General features: G+C 36.1%; 1 protein-coding gene across 6 annotated transcripts in view; it reads left to right on the top strand.

Moving 5' to 3' along the window:
• Positions 1-1,685: 1,685 nt before the first annotated feature.
• Positions 1,686-17,480, top strand: part of LOC122281656 (ABC transporter C family member 3-like) — a 35,318-nt gene continuing 19,523 nt past the window's right edge. Inside the window, exons 1-10 of one of the 6 annotated variants that reach the window (XM_043093366.1) lie at positions 1,689-4,435; positions 4,595-4,681; positions 4,773-5,423; positions 5,631-5,795; positions 6,270-6,564; positions 6,684-6,898; positions 7,018-7,323; positions 7,485-7,548; positions 7,635-7,874; positions 8,026-8,419. In XM_043093366.1, the coding sequence (XP_042949300.1) occupies positions 2,036-4,435; positions 4,595-4,681; positions 4,773-5,423; positions 5,631-5,795; positions 6,270-6,564; positions 6,684-6,898; positions 7,018-7,323; positions 7,485-7,548; positions 7,635-7,874; positions 8,026-8,132 (4,530 nt within the window). In that variant the 5' untranslated portion in view covers positions 1,689-2,035 and the 3' untranslated portion in view covers positions 8,133-8,419. Of the gene's footprint in view, positions 4,436-4,594; positions 4,682-4,772; positions 5,424-5,630; positions 5,796-6,269; positions 6,565-6,683; positions 6,899-7,017; positions 7,324-7,484; positions 7,549-7,634; positions 7,875-8,025; positions 8,420-17,480 lie in introns of those variants that run through there. The other 5 variants (XM_043093367.1, XM_043093368.1, XM_043093370.1 and 2 more) reach the window with 5 other exon arrangements.

Here is a 17,480-nt window from a genome sequence, read left to right as displayed (position 1 = left end):
GATATTTTCAATTTGGTGCATAGTATTGCTAAAGACAAAAAATTTATCCGCTGCGAATATTGCATATTGTTAGATGCATGTTAGGAATATTGCATCTTATATGTCATGAACGGGGGCAGGTAACCTTGTGTTGCATGTCTCGACGCTTCAAATGTCCGTCCGATCCCAAACGGAATTTGGGGGCGTCACAGAAGAGGTGAAGAACAATATGGAAAGAAGAGAGGTAAAGAGAGTTGTAGGTGTTGTGCGAAAGTGAGGGGAGAATAAGGGAGTCGTGCATTTTGTATAAAACGACGTCGTTTTACTTGAGCAAGGGGTCCTGTATTTTTCCTTCTAAACGAAACGACGTCATTTTAATTATGTGATCTTTGTAAAAAAATAAGTCAAAGTTCAAAACTAACATGGGCTCTGGACTTCGACTCCAATCCTGCTTTTTGAAAACTCCGACTATGTCAAAGTTGAAGTCTCGTCGGAGTTTGGACGGAATTGGAGTTAGTGAAATTTTTGCCCACCCCTACTTTCTATCATTGTGAGTTTCATACGCCAATACAAAGTGCTCGTGTATATTCTCTAGTGCTACCAAAAGATTTGAAGCTTCCTGATATTGGTTACGAGTAATGATATACACATAATACTATTACAATATATTTCACAATATGCATTTCAAAATAAAAATATTTTTATCCAGTAATGTTAGTTTTCTAAGATATTTTATAAAAATACTTTAAATTTAAAAACATAATCATGTACAATATTATTAAAAGTGACGTGTATTGAAGAAAACATCGAACAAGAACTACGTTTGCAATCAATCTTACTTTTTGACAAACGGAGTTAATGTGGACTGTTGACTCTCATGGTGCCCCTATTTTTTCTTCTTATCCATTTTATAGCATTTACAATAATTTTTTTATCTTATTTTTTAAAATACATAGTCAAAACTTTACTTTTTATATTTTATATATTAATTTTTACAATATATCATATATCTATTTATCTATTTTTTTTCTTCATACCATTTTAATAATTTTTTTATTCTTTTTAAATATTTCATTTCGCCCAATGAATTTGCAAAATCCATATATTTTTTATATTTTGCAGTATATTTTTATATACAATGTAATATAATTATGTCCTATACATATAAAATAAAAATATATAGAAAAAATAAAAATTAAAAATAAAATTAAAATATGAAAAAATTGGATAAAAAATATTTTCAAGATATTTTTTAGAAGAAAATGAAATAGATGTGTTTTAAATGATGTACAATTAAAAAAAAAATTTACTTACATGGTGAAAATTAAAATAAAATAAAATAAATGAGAGAGTAAATAAAATATAAATAACAAAATTGTTTACCGGACGAACAGTATATGCAGTGGGCTATTGTAGCAAATGGTATTTTAGATTTCCTTTTACATTATGGGATAGAACTCTATTTTTAAACAATTCTTCAAATAATTAACAATTCTTGTATAATACATAAAGAAAATATTTTAGCTATAAAAAATTATATAAAAATAAATAAATATTAATACAATATTAATATCTTAAATTATAAAATTAATTTTATTATAAAATAAATCTAATTCATCTCCTAAAACCATGTCAGATACGAGCATGAGAGTTGAGAATGCCGTTAAGTCGTTGGATGACATCTAGTTTGAATTCTTAATTGTTATCCGGAGTTCAGTGTAGACAGTAAAAAGGTCCACCAGCTTTCTCTCCCTCCACGAGTCCACTGCCTAGTCCCTACCTGGCAACAGCGTCAACTACCTTTCGTTCGTCATTTTGCAGCACATTCGTTGCTGTGTCCGACGACTCCGACCTCCCAGTCTTGCTCACTACGTTATCCGACGCTCAAGGAAAGGTTCCTCTCTCTCTCTCTCTGTGAATTTTGGACTCTATTCCTCCATGCCCGCAAACTCTTTCCTTATACATACACGAGAAAATCTGTTGCTCTTAACATAGAATCCACCGAAGTCTTGCACACCCATCTCACAGAAAACCTCCACAAAAATCCCAACGGAAAATGGAACCTCTTCCTTCGTCAAAGCACGGCATGTCAATCTCGTTCTTGCACTACCACTCCTCACTCTTGTACTCGAGTACTGATTTTCTCCTCAAACCCATTTTCCTACGTGGGTTTTCTGGTTCGTTACACCTGGTTTTGTTGTTTGTCCTGACCATCTCATGGGTGTCCAAGAAATTCAGGGCGGGTGACAGTGAAGGTCCAAAGGAAAGGTTTAAGAACACCCGGAGTTTGTACTATAAACTAACTCTAATTTGTTGTTTGGGTGTTTCTGTGATTAGTCTTGTCTTATGTTTATTGAATTACTTCTATTGGTATAGAAATGGTTGGTCCGAGGAAAGGCTTGTTACCCTTTTAGATTTAGCGCTTAGGACCCTCGCTTGGGGTGCAGCTTGTGTCTACTTGCGTGCCCCATCCTTTAATTCAGGTGAAACAAAGTACCCCTTTTTACTGAGACTTTGGTGGGGTTTCTACCTCTCAATTTCTTGTTATAGCCTTGTTGTAGACATCATTCTTTACAGAGAACGCGTTAATTTAAACCTTCAATATTTTGTTTCCGATGTCGTCTCCGTTGTCATGGGTCTGTTCTTCTGTTATGTGGGGTTCTTTGTGAAGAATGAGGGCAAAGATACCCTTCTTGAAGAACCTCTTTTGAATGGTGATTCAAGTGCAACTAATGAAGCAGAGTCAAATAAACCTATGGGGGGTGAAACTGTAACCCCTTATTCAAATGCTGGGATTTTCAGCATCCTTACGTTCTCTTGGATGGGTTCCCTAATTGCTGCTGGCAACAAGAAGACATTAGACATTGAGGATGTTCCTCAACTCGATCTTGGTGATAGCGTGGTTGGGGCCTTTCCAAGTTTTAGAAATAAGCTTCAGGCAGAGTGTGGTACAAATAATGGATTGACCACACTGAAGTTGGTGAAGGTATTAATCTTCACGGCATGGAAGGATATTCTTTTGACAGGCTTTCTCGGGATTGTATACACACTGGCTACCTATGTCGGGCCATATCTTATTGACACTTTCGTCAAATACCTCAATGGGCGGCGGGACTTCAAGAGTGAAGGCTATGTTCTCGTTTCAGTATTTTTTTCCGCAAAACTTGTGGAATGCATCTCACTGAGGCACTGGATCTTTGGGGCGCAACTGGCTGAAATTAGGGTCCGAGCATTATTGGTCACAATGGTCTACAATAAAGGTCTGACCCTTTCATGCCAGTCAAAGCAGGGTCACACTAGTGGGGAGATAATCAATTTCATGGCTGTTGATGCTGAGAGAGTAGGTAACTCCGCTTACTATATGCACGATCCATGGATGGTCCTTGTGCAAGTTGCCATTGCGTTGTTAATCTTGTATAAAAATCTTGGGCTTGCTTCAGTTGCGGCTTTTGTTGCAACTATACTTGTTATGTTGGCAAATTTTCCTTTGGGAAAATTACAGGAGAAATTCCAGGGCAAGATAATGGAATCGAAAGACAGAAGGATGAAGGCAACATCTGAGATTTTGAGGAACATGAGAATTCTCAAACTTCAAGGATGGGAGATGAAGTTTCTATCTAGAATTACAGAACTCAGGAATGTAGAGTCAGGATGGCTGAAGAAATTTCTTTACACTTCGGCAATGACCTCGTTTGTCTTCTGGGGTGCTCCAACATTTGTGTCTGTAGTCACATTTTGTGCTTGTATGCTAATGGGGATCCCACTTGAGTCGGGCAAGATCTTATCTGCACTTGCAACATTTAGGATTCTTCAGGAGCCCATCTATAGTCTTCCTGATACAATTTCAATGATAGTTCAAACTAAAGTGTCCCTTGATCGAATTGCGTCGTTTCTTCGTCTTGATGACTTGCAGTCTGATGTTATAGAGAGGCTTCCTAGAGGTGGTTCTGATACAACAATAGAGATTATTGATGGGAATTTCTCTTGGGATTTATCTTCATCCAATTCGACGTTGAAAGATATAAATCTCAAAGTGCAAAATGGCATGAGGGTTGCTGTTTGTGGGACTGTTGGTGCAGGAAAGTCCAGTTTGCTTTCATGTATCCTGGGAGAAGTCCCCAAGATATCTGGGACCATTAAGTTGTGTGGAACAAAGGCCTATGTTGCTCAGTCACCATGGATACAAAGTGGCAAGATTGAAGAGAACATATTGTTTGGTAAAACTATGGATAGAGAAAAATATAATAAGGTCCTTGAAGCATGCTCCTTGAAGAAGGACCTAGAAATTCTCTTGTTTGGGGATCAGACAATCATAGGGGAGAGAGGAATCAATTTGAGTGGCGGGCAGAAGCAAAGAATCCAAATTGCACGTGCTCTGTACCATGATGCTGATATCTATCTGTTTGATGATCCCTTTAGTGCTGTGGATGCCCATACCGGATCCCATCTGTTTAAGGTAATTTACTTCCCTATACATATTCAGTCGAGAGGAGATTAATTTCTAATTTATTATGCGTAAAAGGTCATTAATGTTGAACTACCGATGCATTTTGTTCTGTTTTGTTTATTAGTGGTTCCGAAACCTTTTCTGAATACATTTATTTATATATGGCAGGAATGTTTGCTGGGCCTTTTGAGTTCAAAAACAGTGATTTATGTTACTCATCAAGTGGAGTTCTTACCTGCTGCTGATCTTATCCTGGTGAGCCATTCATATTTTAGTTTATTTTCAAGTTTTCATTTATGGGCTAAAATTATGGCTGCCTGTGAACTTGCATTTAAATTGTTGTTAGGTCATGAAAGATGGAAGAATTACTCAAGCTGGAAAGTACAATGATATCCTTAATTCAGGAACCGACTTTATGGAACTTGTGGGCGCGCACAAGAAAGCTTTGTCAGCTCTCGATTCTGCTGAGTCAGGTTCAGTTTCTGAAAGTACAAGTACGAGGAAGGAAGTCTGTAATATGGCTAGTACTAATGGGGTTGTTGAAAAACAAGAAAATAAAGATAATCAAGATGGTAAAACAGATGACATAGTCGTGTCAAAAGGACAAATTATCCAAGAAGAAGAGAGAGAGAAAGGTAAAGTTGGGTTTTCAGTCTATTGGAAATATATTACCATGGCGTTCGGAGGAGCTCTTGTGCCTTTTATATTGCTGGCACAAGTTCTCTTTCAGCTCCTTCAAATTGGAAGCAATTATTGGATGGCCTGGGCAACTCCTGTCTCACAAGACGGGAAACCTGTTGTTGATTACTCTACTCTAATAATTGTCTATGTTGCTTTGGCGATTGGAAGTTCTTTGTGCATCCTTGTGAGAGCCACATTTCTTGTAACTGCTGCATACAAGACAGCTACTATACTTTTCAATAAAATGCACTTGTGCATTTTCCGTGCCCCTATGTCATTTTTTGATGCCACTCCTAGTGGACGAATCCTAAACAGAGTAAGTGGAAAAGTGTCTATGGTACTCCTTCATTTACTGCTTCTTGATGGATGTAGTTTACAATTTTTATATAGTTGTGTTCTTCATATTAAGAAATCCCATCTGTCTCCATCCCCCTCTCTCACATGCAAATATGCACACACATTCTTGGAGTCTGATATAATGCATGTGAAAAAGATTCTAAAATATCGGTGTGTTTCATTACAGGCTTCTACGGATCAAAGTGCTGTGGATTTGAACATTGCATCTCAAACTGGGGCAGTTGCCTTCTCTATGATCCAGCTCCTTGGAATTATTGTTGTGATGTCTCAAGTTGCATGGCAGATTTTCATCATATTTATCCCCGTCATTGGAACCTGTATCTGGTATCAGGTACACTATCTGACTTTGTCAGGAAGTTCTGTTGCATATTATGCCGAAACATGTCTTAATCAGATGACATCTCAAATGGCGGCAATGATATCACCATGTGTTCATTATACCACTTTATTTACCTATACATGCTACAAGCTTTAATAGATTAACTGTCACTTACAAAAACAAAGGATTAAATGCCAATCCTTTGTGCAGAATTCGACTCTCTTTTTTATGTAGAAATTCACACCTAGTTGCTAGATGAATGAATACCTGTTTAAAATGTATTTTCTTAATATAGATGTTTGCCGAGGTGCTCGACGATGCAGTGCAATGTGTATTGTCTGTGCACCTCAAAAATTCTGGTTTATAGCTTTCTAAAGAGCTATCAACATTAAGCATCCATCAATGCCAATGCCTGTGTAGTATTATAATGTATTATTACCATCTTCGTGTGGAGTTAGGTGTTCTTACAAACTAGTATTTATGCAGCAATATTACATATCTTCCGCCCGAGAGCTAGCAAGATTAGTTGGGGTGTGCAAAGCTCCAGCGATACAACATTTTGCTGAAACAATTTCAGGCTCAGCAACTATTAGGAGCTTTGATGAAGAATCAAGATTTAGTGACACAAGTATGAGGCTTACGGATGTGTATACTCGACCAAGGTTTCATATTGCTGGTGCAATGGAATGGTTGTGCTTCCGCTTGGATTTGTTATCTTCAATCACATTTGCCATTTCCTTGTTCTTCTTAGTCTCTATTCCAGAGGGAGTCATTGATCTCGGTGAGTAATTCCCCATCTGGTTACGTACTAACGATATTTCATACTCTTGATTTAAATTGTAAAAGCACATGAACAATGCTTATCTATTGCCTTTTTTTTTTTTTGCCTTTTCTCTAAAGGCTTTGCGGGCTTGGCCGTGACATATGGACTTAATCTAAACATTCTACAAACTTCGCTAATATGGAATATTTGCCGACTGGAGAACAAAATTATATCAGTTGAGAGAATACTTCAATACACTTGCATCCCGAGTGAGCCACCTCTTGTGATGGAAGAAAACCGGCTAGATCATTCTTGGCCCTCACATGGAGAAGTTGATATTCGTAATCTGCAGGTACTTTCAAGTCTAAGTTGATTATTACTCCCAAAAACCGTGGTGTTGTGTATAGGGTTGTTCATGGCCATGATTTTTATTGCATGGTGTTTCAACTAATGTAAATGGGCAAAATGTAGGTACGATATGCCCCGCATATGCCATTTGTATTGCGAGGTCTCACATGCACATTACCCCGAGGATTGAAAACTGGCATTGTGGGGAGAACAGGCAGTGGTAAATCCACGCTCATACAAACACTTTTCAGGATTGTTGAACCCACTATTGGTCAGATAGTGATAGATGGCATTAATATCTCCTTGATTGGACTGCATGATTTGCGATCTAGACTAAGCATTATCCCTCAGGATCCAACCATGTTTGAAGGGACGGTACGAACCAACCTGGATCCTCTTGAAGAGTATGCAGATGAACAAATTTGGGAGGTGGGTTGGTTTCTTTCTTTGCTAATTGAAAGAAACTTTCTTCATAATCTTTCACCATAAGCAGACATGCACACACTACTTTTGGTATTTATGTTCAGTGGGCTGCACCTACTTATATAATTATTTCATCTATTTATTGTTTCACCCCTCTAATTGTTCAGGCTCTGGATAAGTGTCAACTTGGAGATGAAATTAGGAATAAAGAAGGAAAACTAGATTCTGCTGGTTTGTCTTCTCAGCTTCTCTTTTATAAAGCATTGAAGTATATTACGGAAATTTATTGCTTATAAGTATTATATGGGCCCTTGCAGTTACCGAGAATGGAGAGAATTGGAGTATGGGTCAGAGGCAGCTGGTCTGCCTTGGGCGTGTGTTACTGAAGAAAAGTAAGGTATTGGTGCTTGATGAAGCTACCGCTTCCGTCGATACAGCTACAGATAATCTGATTCAGGAAACCCTCCGACAACATTTTTCTTATTGTACTGTCATTACCATTGCTCATCGGATAACTTCCGTTATTGATAGTGACATGGTTTTGCTTCTAAATAATGGTTAGTATGGCCATATGATTTCTTCCTCTCTTTTTTTTTCCTTGGCTCATATGACTTCTTCGTACGCACCATATTTTCATGGAATCATGATGTGAATGATTTCATTATAATCTTATGGCCTGAAGCTAATTTTTCTGTATTCATGATGCAGGACTTATCGAGGAATATGATTCTCCAGCAAGATTGCTTGAAAACAAGTCATCGTCTTTTGCTCAACTTGTGGCTGCGTACACTGTGCGGTCGAGTTCTGGTTTTTAATTGCCTAGCAGCTGATCTTAGTTAGGTAGGATATGACAACTCCTGCCAGTTTCTTGATAAAGACAAAAATTCAGTAGCTGTATCATGTTCCCTCTATAAGTGCGATTTAGGAGGTGACAACCCTTTTAGCGTTTGCTGTGTGTTGTAGGCAGATCCATTCGAGCAGCTAAAGGTTTGCCCCAAGTTATTGTTATAGATGAAGTAATAAATGTTGTTACTTTTTATGCTTGAAAATGAAGCCTATGTATGAATATCATGGGGACTTTTATCAATGGAATTTTATTGTATCTCATTGTGCAATAATGTTTCTTTTCTTTGTTCTAACTTCTAGGGGTAATGGCATTGAAATGAAATTGCATGTTATGGATGACAGATCATAGTAACTGAAAAGCACAGGTTTAAAATATCTGTTGAAATATTTTTTGTACCAACTCTTTGAAAAAAAAAAAATCGATTAATACGTCTTGAAATTTGCTCACGCAATTTTGATTCGAGATACCTGATGTGATTAACTCAAGCCAGTCCTCTGTAGTTTTTCGCTTGCTGCCAATAATGAAAAACAAGTGACAGTTAATAGGACTACCTAACTGCCATGTGAAAAACAAGTGACAGTTAATGTTGAGCTTCCACTTGCACTGTTTTTGTACCATTTGGTTGGAAACTTTCCAATGGAATGAAACATGAGGACCTGAACGTGACTCAGTTCTTTGGCATTGCTATTAGAAGAAAACATGATCAGCACTTGATTTCAATAAGTTATAATCCTCTGCCGGTTGATAAGCTAAGTAAAGCTCAAAGTTCAAACCTTCAGTCAAACCTTTAATTAATGTTTCTGAAAGGATGATGCTGAAGTATTTATCCAGACTTTGTGTGTAAATTTGGTTGAGAATTGAGAAGGATCTAATGCCATTTGACGTCTAGTTTATTACTCATCACATGTGTACTACAACATTTGCATAACGAAATGACCATAAAACAGTTCAATCCAATGCCTATATGGTGATGCAATATCGATATTCTCTGTTTCAAAAACTTGGTTGAGTTTGCATTTTGTTATCGTATTTCTTTCCTGCCACAGATGTGATTTTTGTGTTTTAATGAAGAGCAATTCTACGCATCCACAACTGTACAGGTGCACACTTTGCACACCATACGTGGCGTCTTCTTTATTTAATGAAACGATTCATTTTATTAAATTTTGGGAAGCTAAAACGGAGCAGAAAAGAGAAGAAACAGAAAAAAAAATAAAAAATAAAAATAAAAAATAAAAATTTGAAGGAGATCCCATTTGAAGGAAAACTATAAACCACTTGCTATGGAAATCTCATCTGAAGGGAAAAAAAATGAAGGTTGAAGAATACTACATTTACAGTTTTCTAAATACCAAAGAAATCTACTACCATGAAAATCCCATCTGAAGGAAAAAAATATAGAAAAAATCCACTACCATGAAAATCCTATTTGACAAAATCTACATAAAAAAGGAGAAAACTTAATAAATGGGAAAACCCACGAAGTATGACCTCTGTTTTTATACCACCAAAACAGAGCATTCCTAAAACTGTGCCTTCCCGTCTCAGTCGAGAGCCACCGTGGTCCTACCAAGCACAGCTTCTTCAAACCCCCCAGACTTGAATACTCTCTCTCTTCCCCCACCTTAAACGACCAAATCTGTGCACGTGAAACCTTTCAAGCACGGCAACGCTGTGAAGACTCTCTCTTCCACTTTCTCTCTCTTTCCACCTTCTTTTTCTCATTTTATCACATTATTTTTCTACCATCACACTTGCCACTGTCGAAAAGGGTGAACATTTAAAAAAAAAAAACACAAGAGTAGAGAAGCTTCGAAATCTCATGCCTAACTCGTGGTCTCTCTCTGCTGAGAACTGAAAATGATGGGGTCAAACCAGTTTCAGCATCACCACTCCCACTATTACCGACGAAAGTCCACGTGCTGTTCTTCTGAGAATACGACGAAGTAGTCGGAGAGGATTGCAAGAAATTCTAAAAAAAATCTGTAGCAGTAGCACCACGTACTTTTTTCCTATATGGCTCCCCCACCTCCTCTTGCAGTGCCAACTCGCCCTCCAAGTACCTCACCAACTGTTGCATCGTGGGGCATGCCTCCAGTGCATCATTGGAACACATTAAGCCCAGTTTAAGCACCAAAACGGCCTCAAACTCGTCAAATTACCCCCCCCCCCCCCAACTTTGGGTCCATAACACCAAGAATTGCTCCAACTCTCCACTTCTGCCACACCCAGTCCACTAGCATGAACTCCTCAGACGATGCATCAGAATTAATGGGTCTTCTACCACATGCGACTTCGAGCAACAGAGCACCAAAGGCAAAAACATCCGAACTAGTTGTGGCCTTACCTATGCGCGTGAGCTCAGGTGCCAAATAACCCAACTTGCCCACCACCCTGGTAGTCCTTGATTTGGACCCGTGCTCGTAAAGCTTGGCCAGACCAAATCACTTAGCTTTGGGTTAGACATTTCTTATAGTTTGTGCGAGACGATGGGGAGAGTGGGCTGAGAGTGCTGGTATACAGCCTGCGAGAACCGAGTCGAACGTCAAGAACACACGTTCGGGAGAGAGGAGGGAACTCGAGCCCTTTTTCTCAAAAGTTTCTCAAAAATCAAATGTTTGCCAATACTGAGGGAGGGAACAGAAAGTTAGGGACAATTTCATCATTAGACAACGGTGTGCGTTCAGCTGATCTCAAACAGGGACTGCTCCCAATATTTTCTCTTTAATGAAACAAAATAGAGTTGCAGTAGACAACCAAAGGCACAGTTGGCCTTTCAAAAGTTGATAGAGTTAGTCTAGGGTGTCCAAGTAAGTCTAGCGTATTGTTTTTAGAAAAAATAGATAATTATAAGATTCACATTAAAAAAAAAATTAATTAATTTTTTTAATATTACATCTTACTATTTTTTTTAAAAAAATGCATATCATTTAGAATCACGTTAGAAACTCGAAAGCCTCGACAACTTTATTATAAAAAAATAAATACAGTTTTTTAGGGAAGAATTTGTATACAATCGAGACAGTTTATGTTCATATTAGAGACAAAGACCCATTACCAAAGACTCATCCTATTTTTCCTTTTTCTTTTCTGAGCATGATTCTTTCGGGAATGCTGCGTCCGCTATGCTAGAGGTCTGCCCTGAAGTGTGCTTTAGAATCTTTGTTGATTTCGGCAGGTTATATGTGTTGGATGATTAATTAAAAAAATAATAATTAGAAATGATAGTTACAGTTGTTAGAGTACAAGAATCGTATAATTATTTTAAAAAAATTAATTAAATATGAAACTTATATAAAAAAAAAAATTAATTTTTTAATAATAAACTCTACTATTTTTCAAAATAACTATACATCGCTTATATTCTCCATAATTATATGTAGAATTACTAAAAAATGATAAACCCATTCAATAGAAAATGATCATCCAAATAATTATCAAGTTCATGATAATTGAACGGTGAAACTAATTCTATCTTGGGATTATCTTGTCTCTAAACTCCTTCTCCTGATCTCTAAAAACCAAAACTACTCTCGAGTCTCTTCTCATGGAGGAGGATGCCCTCCCCTTTCCCTTTCTCTCCTCTATCCCTCTGATCTTATTCCCTTTTGTTGTTTATTTTTCTTTCTTTTGATCAGAAAAATATTAATCTATTTCTTATGATTACTTTTTTACACGTGTCATACCATAATACCCCATCACCAATTATCTAAAGAATAATTATACATTTACAACTATTTTTCATATTTATTTTATAATTCAATTTGAATCAATCAATAACATTGTGACACTTAATTAAAAAATAATTTCAATTTTACACGATCGCCATTCATTTTAAATAAATTTATCATTTTCCTTATCCAAAAAAATCCAAAATCGCTGCCTTCCGAGCACAAGTGCAGCTCACATATCACAGCAAAATTCTAAGAGATTCTGACCGACATGCTTGTTGCAACGACTCTTCCTTACCATCAACTCTGATTGGAGGCAGTGGTAAATACTCACTCCAACTCCCAACTCTAATTGGATTTGGAGTTTGTCTTCGATCGGAGTTTGGAGCTAAGAACTCCAATCTGAGTTGAAGCGGGCTTAAGGCCTAATGGCCCACGATCCAAATATCTCAGGCCTATTATGAATGACAATTATGTCCACCTCTGTTTAAACATATTTTAGAAGAAGGGACAAAATAGTGTAAACAAATAATTAAAAAAATTAAAATACTATAAAAAAATAAGTAAAAAAGCCAAATTTTAAATACAATAACTACATCATGTATAATACAAAAATAGGTGATTTAATGTGTGCAAACGATAAATTTAAATTTAAAACTATAAATTCGCAATAAATTTAAATTTACAACACTAAAATATAAATAATATCATAGATTTGATTCAAATAACCACAGTCCCGCATCAGTCTTGACAGTCCACGCATTTGAGTCGATGACTTGATAATGATTTCCTGTATGAAGTTTTACTAATCATATGCACTATCTTTTCTTTAGTCATTTAACTATAGACTTCTAAACCATTAGCCAAGTAATACATGACATAAAATAGGATACATTGTGAACTCACCTCCACCTCTAACTTTGACAAGTTTTGCATGATGATATTGAGTTTCTCACCAATAAAAGGACTAAGAGGTTCTCCATCCCATGGTGTGTCTGTCTCAGTCATTCACAATTAGTCTGGATTTCACGGTTAGGTCTATAAATTCATATAAATTATAAATTAAATAATGACAATATTAAGATTATGTAAATAATCATTTAAAACCATAAAAATTGCCTGATTCAAGCCTATAGTTCTAGGCATCAACGGTATCTACTCCAATGGGTGTTGAACTTAACCAATTTTGTGTGTAAACGAAGGCCTCGATGGTGGTAAAAAACAATGAATTATGATAAGCATCCAAGATACGACCTCCGGTGCTAAACATTGACTCAGAAGCAACTGTAGTGATAAGAATGGCTATCACATCCCTGGCTATTCGGGAAAGGAATAGAAACTTGTCAGAATTCGTTTTCCACCAAGTTAATATCTGAAATGTTGCGCTAGGTGCCTCGACATCTTCCATAAAGTAACGCTCAACCTTAACTCAAGCAAACTTCACACATATTATTTGCTTGAATAATATGTGTGAAGTTTGCTTGAGCCACAATCGAGTGAATGTTATATGGAACTGAAATCTAAATCTCTCGATTTTTTTCAAAATCTAAATCCCCTAATTCTTAAATTTAACAGCCTACAAACCGAAATAATTGAAATGCAAACAATAAATCATTGAAATGACCAACAAATCATACACATTTCACAAATTTCAACCCATAATGTGACAATTAAATGATTTTGAAACTCTAATATTTTAGAAAAAAAATTGAGTAAATGAGTGAATGGTTTACAAATACAGGTATTGTACGAAAGTGAAGGGGGGAAGAAGGGGGTCTTGCATTTTAGACCCCCTTCTTCATGAAACGACGCCATTTCTCAAGCGGGACGACGTCATTTATTTACTTTAGTATGGGGTCTTGCGTTATTTTAATTATGTGATTTAAAAAAAAAAAAAGGCAAGTTGGAGTTCGAAGCTAACATGGGCTCCGAACTTCAATCCTGATTCCGATTTTCAAAAACTCTGACTCTGTCAAAGTTGGAGTCTCGTCGGAGCCGTAATGGGCGGAATTTTTGCCTACCTATACTTTCCACTGATGAATTTCATGCACTAGTACAAAGTGCTCATATATGTTCTATTGTGCTACTAAAAGATTTGGAGCTTCCTAAACTTAGTTACGAGTAATAATATACATGTAATATATTTTACAACATATTTTATAATATATATTTTAAAATAAAGATATTTTTATAAAATGATGCTAATTTTATAAAATACTTTTTCTTTTAAAACACAGACAAGTACAATATTATAAAAAGTGACGTGTATTTATAAGGCAGACATTTGGCAATTAGGGATCAGGAATATAAAGCATCTTTGAAACCATCTTTATCCAAATCTAGCCAAAGTTACAAACGTAGTCAGACACGTGCAAAGAAACTACTGATCCGATCATTCAGAAAACATTGAACAAGAACTGCGTTTGCACTGCCAATAATGATACAAAGGAGTTTTGCTATTTATAAGATCCACAAATCATAATTTTTTTTTTGTAAAATTTTTTTATTTTATTCTTTTTTAAATAATTAAAATTTTTTATGCATCATCTATATATTACATATTTGATAAGAGAAAAAAATTAAAAAAGTAATAAAAAGAATAGTGTGTAGTGTATGAAGCTTATAAATAAAATTTGCCTAATACAAGGAGTGGTTAAAAATCAGATCCAAAAGGGACTATTATAGTGTGTACTGTTCACTTTTACGGTTCAACTCTTTTATCTTTTTTATCCTTTTATAAAGACTAACATCGGCTTGCTTTTACAATCATTCTTATATAATTTTATTTTATCTAATTTTTACATTTTTTAAAATTTTTTTTATATAAAATAAAGTAAATAATTTAATTTTTTTAATTTTTAAAATAAAAATAATATTAAAAAAATATATTTTAATAATATTTTATTTAACTTTTAATTTTTATGTTAACTTATTTTATCTTGTTAAAAACATACTAGCCATCCAAGGAGAAAGAAGAAAAAAAAGTGGCACCATGAGAGTCAACAGTCCACATTAAAATGGTCCCTTTTGCTCCGACTCCGACTCCGATGCCCTGGCTCCGACTTCGACTCTGTTCTGACTTCACTCCGATATTGTACATATTTAATAAAAATATATGTAGTTTTCTATATAGTAATCATATAAATATAATAACATGTAATAATAATGTATAAATACTAAAATGCATAATAACATGTAACACCAATGGATAAACACTAATATATAAATCATAAATTTATAATAACATGTAATATTAATGTATAATAACTAAAGTATTGATTATGTAGATTTTATATAACTATATCTTATATAGTTAGTTAAACTCAATAATATATATACTAGCATGAGTTAATTATTATTATAAAAATATCTATATTATTTATATATTAATCATATATATTTTATATAACTATAACTTATATAGTGAGTTAAATACTAGTATGAAAAAAATGTACCTAAAATAATACACTTTTACCATAATAACATGTAACACTAATGTACCTAATATACCATGTAGTACTAATGTATATACTATAATAATCAATCTATCATTCTATAATAACTTATAACATGTAATACTAATTTTGTTGTTTTTTCTTCATGCACAAGTTGGAATGAAATTCGTTGCAATTTGTATTGGTTCTTTTGTTGTAAGTTGCAACTTGTTGATGAAATTAGAACTTGATGGATGATGAGCCATGAGTTGGTTGGATAATTTGAGAGGATAGATGATGATGAATAATTAGTTTGTAATTTTGGTTATGTATTTTTAATTTGTAATTTTGTATAAATAATTTTAATTTGTAATTTTGGTTATGTATTTTAATGTGTGAATCATAGTTGGAAAGTTTATTATTGCAAGTTTGATTTTTGTTTTATTTTACAGTGTCTAAGATTTTAATGTGTGTATCAAGTTTTAAAGATCTAAGCATGAAGGATCATTGTGTGAATGATTTATTTCGACAAATTTGGTTAAATAAATTAGAAATTATATTGAAAAAAAAATTGATATGGAAGCACAAATCTGATTAGAGTCTAAAATTGTAAAATTAAAATATCAAATGGATTAAATAAAAAAGTCTAATAAAAAAGCTTAACTCTGACTCTGCTCCTATAAGTCGGAGTTGGAGTCGAAGCGGAATCTATAAAAGTTGAAGTTGGAGTCGGAAGACCACAATACCAACTCCAAAAAGTCGGTGCTCTGTTGAGGAATGTGGAGTCTGGTCCACACCGCTCGAGCGGAGGCATTGGCCGCTCGAGCGAAGTCAGGCAGAGTCGAACGCTCGATGTTGGCTCGACAGTGAGCTCGAGCAGGAGGAGTTAGCTCGAGCGGAGGCATTGGCCGCTCGAGCGAAATCAGGCAGAGTCGAACGCTCGACGTCAGCTCGACAGTGGGCTCGAGCGGGATGCGGAAGGGAAGTTTGCTCGACGCGCGCTCGACACGCCGTTCGAGCGAACATACGATTTAGGGATTCCGCCGTTTGAACTATAAATATGTTTTTTGCCTCTTAAGTCTGTAACAGAGCAGCTACGAAAACACTGTGGATGAACAGTGTTGTGACCCATCTTGTAGTGTGATTCCTCAATAATAAAAATCCTCTGCAGCTCCCGTGGACGTAGGCAATTTGCCGAACCACGTACATCTTGTGTCGTGTGTGATTGCGTGTGTGATCGTTTTCTCATTCGGTGTTATTTTTCAATTCATTGTCATCGTTTTTCACAACAATTGGTATCAAGAGCCAAGGTTCGGGTCTGAGGAGAAACGATGGCTGGAGATGAATTGAAGGTATCGGGGATCGAGAAGTTTGATGGCACGGATTTTGGATACTGGAGGATGCAGATAGATGACTACCTCTATGGGAAGAAACTCCATCTTCCACTATTGGGGCAGCAACCGGAAAAGATGGATGATGCTAGTTGGAATCTGTTGGATCGACAGGTTCTGGGGGTTATTCGATTAACCCTGTCGAGATCCGATGCACACAACGTCATCAAGGAGAAGACGACGGCGGATCTCATGGCGGCTTTGTCAGGTATGTATGAAAAGCCGTCAGCGAATAACAAGGTACATCTGATGAAAAAGTTATTCAATTTGAAAATGGCAGATAGTACGTCTGTTGCACAACATCTGAATGATTTTAATACTATCACAAATCAATTGTCGTCTGTTGAAATTGAATTTGATGATGAGATACGTGCACTGATACTATTGGCTTCATTGCCAAATAGTTGGGAAGCCATGAGAATGGCTGTTAGTAACTCCGCTGGTAAAAATAAACTGAAATATGATGATATTCGTGATTTGATTTTGGCTGAGGAGGTGCGCAGGAAAGATTCAGGCGAGACCTCGGGTTTGAGTTCAGCCCTGAATGTTGAATCTCGAGGGAGATCACATGACAGGAATTCAAACAGAGGAAGATCAAAATCAAAGTATAGGGGCAAGAGCAAGTCGAGGCCTGGTCAGCAGGCAACTTGCTGGAATTGTGGCAAAGCTGGCCACATAAAGAAAAACTGCAAAAACCCCAAGAAGACGGAGAATGATAGTGCTAATGTGGTAACTGAAGAAGTACAAGATGCACTATTGCTTGCAGTTCATAGTCCAGTTCATGACTGGATACTGGATTCAGGGGCTTCCTTCCATACAT

Source organism: Carya illinoinensis, chromosome 11, assembly GCF_018687715.1.
Source record: "Carya illinoinensis cultivar Pawnee chromosome 11, C.illinoinensisPawnee_v1, whole genome shotgun sequence".
Lineage (NCBI taxonomy): Eukaryota > Viridiplantae > Streptophyta > Magnoliopsida > Fagales > Juglandaceae > Carya > Carya illinoinensis.
Note: the sequence above shows the minus strand (reverse complement) of the source record. Positions and strands in the feature narration are given on the sequence as shown.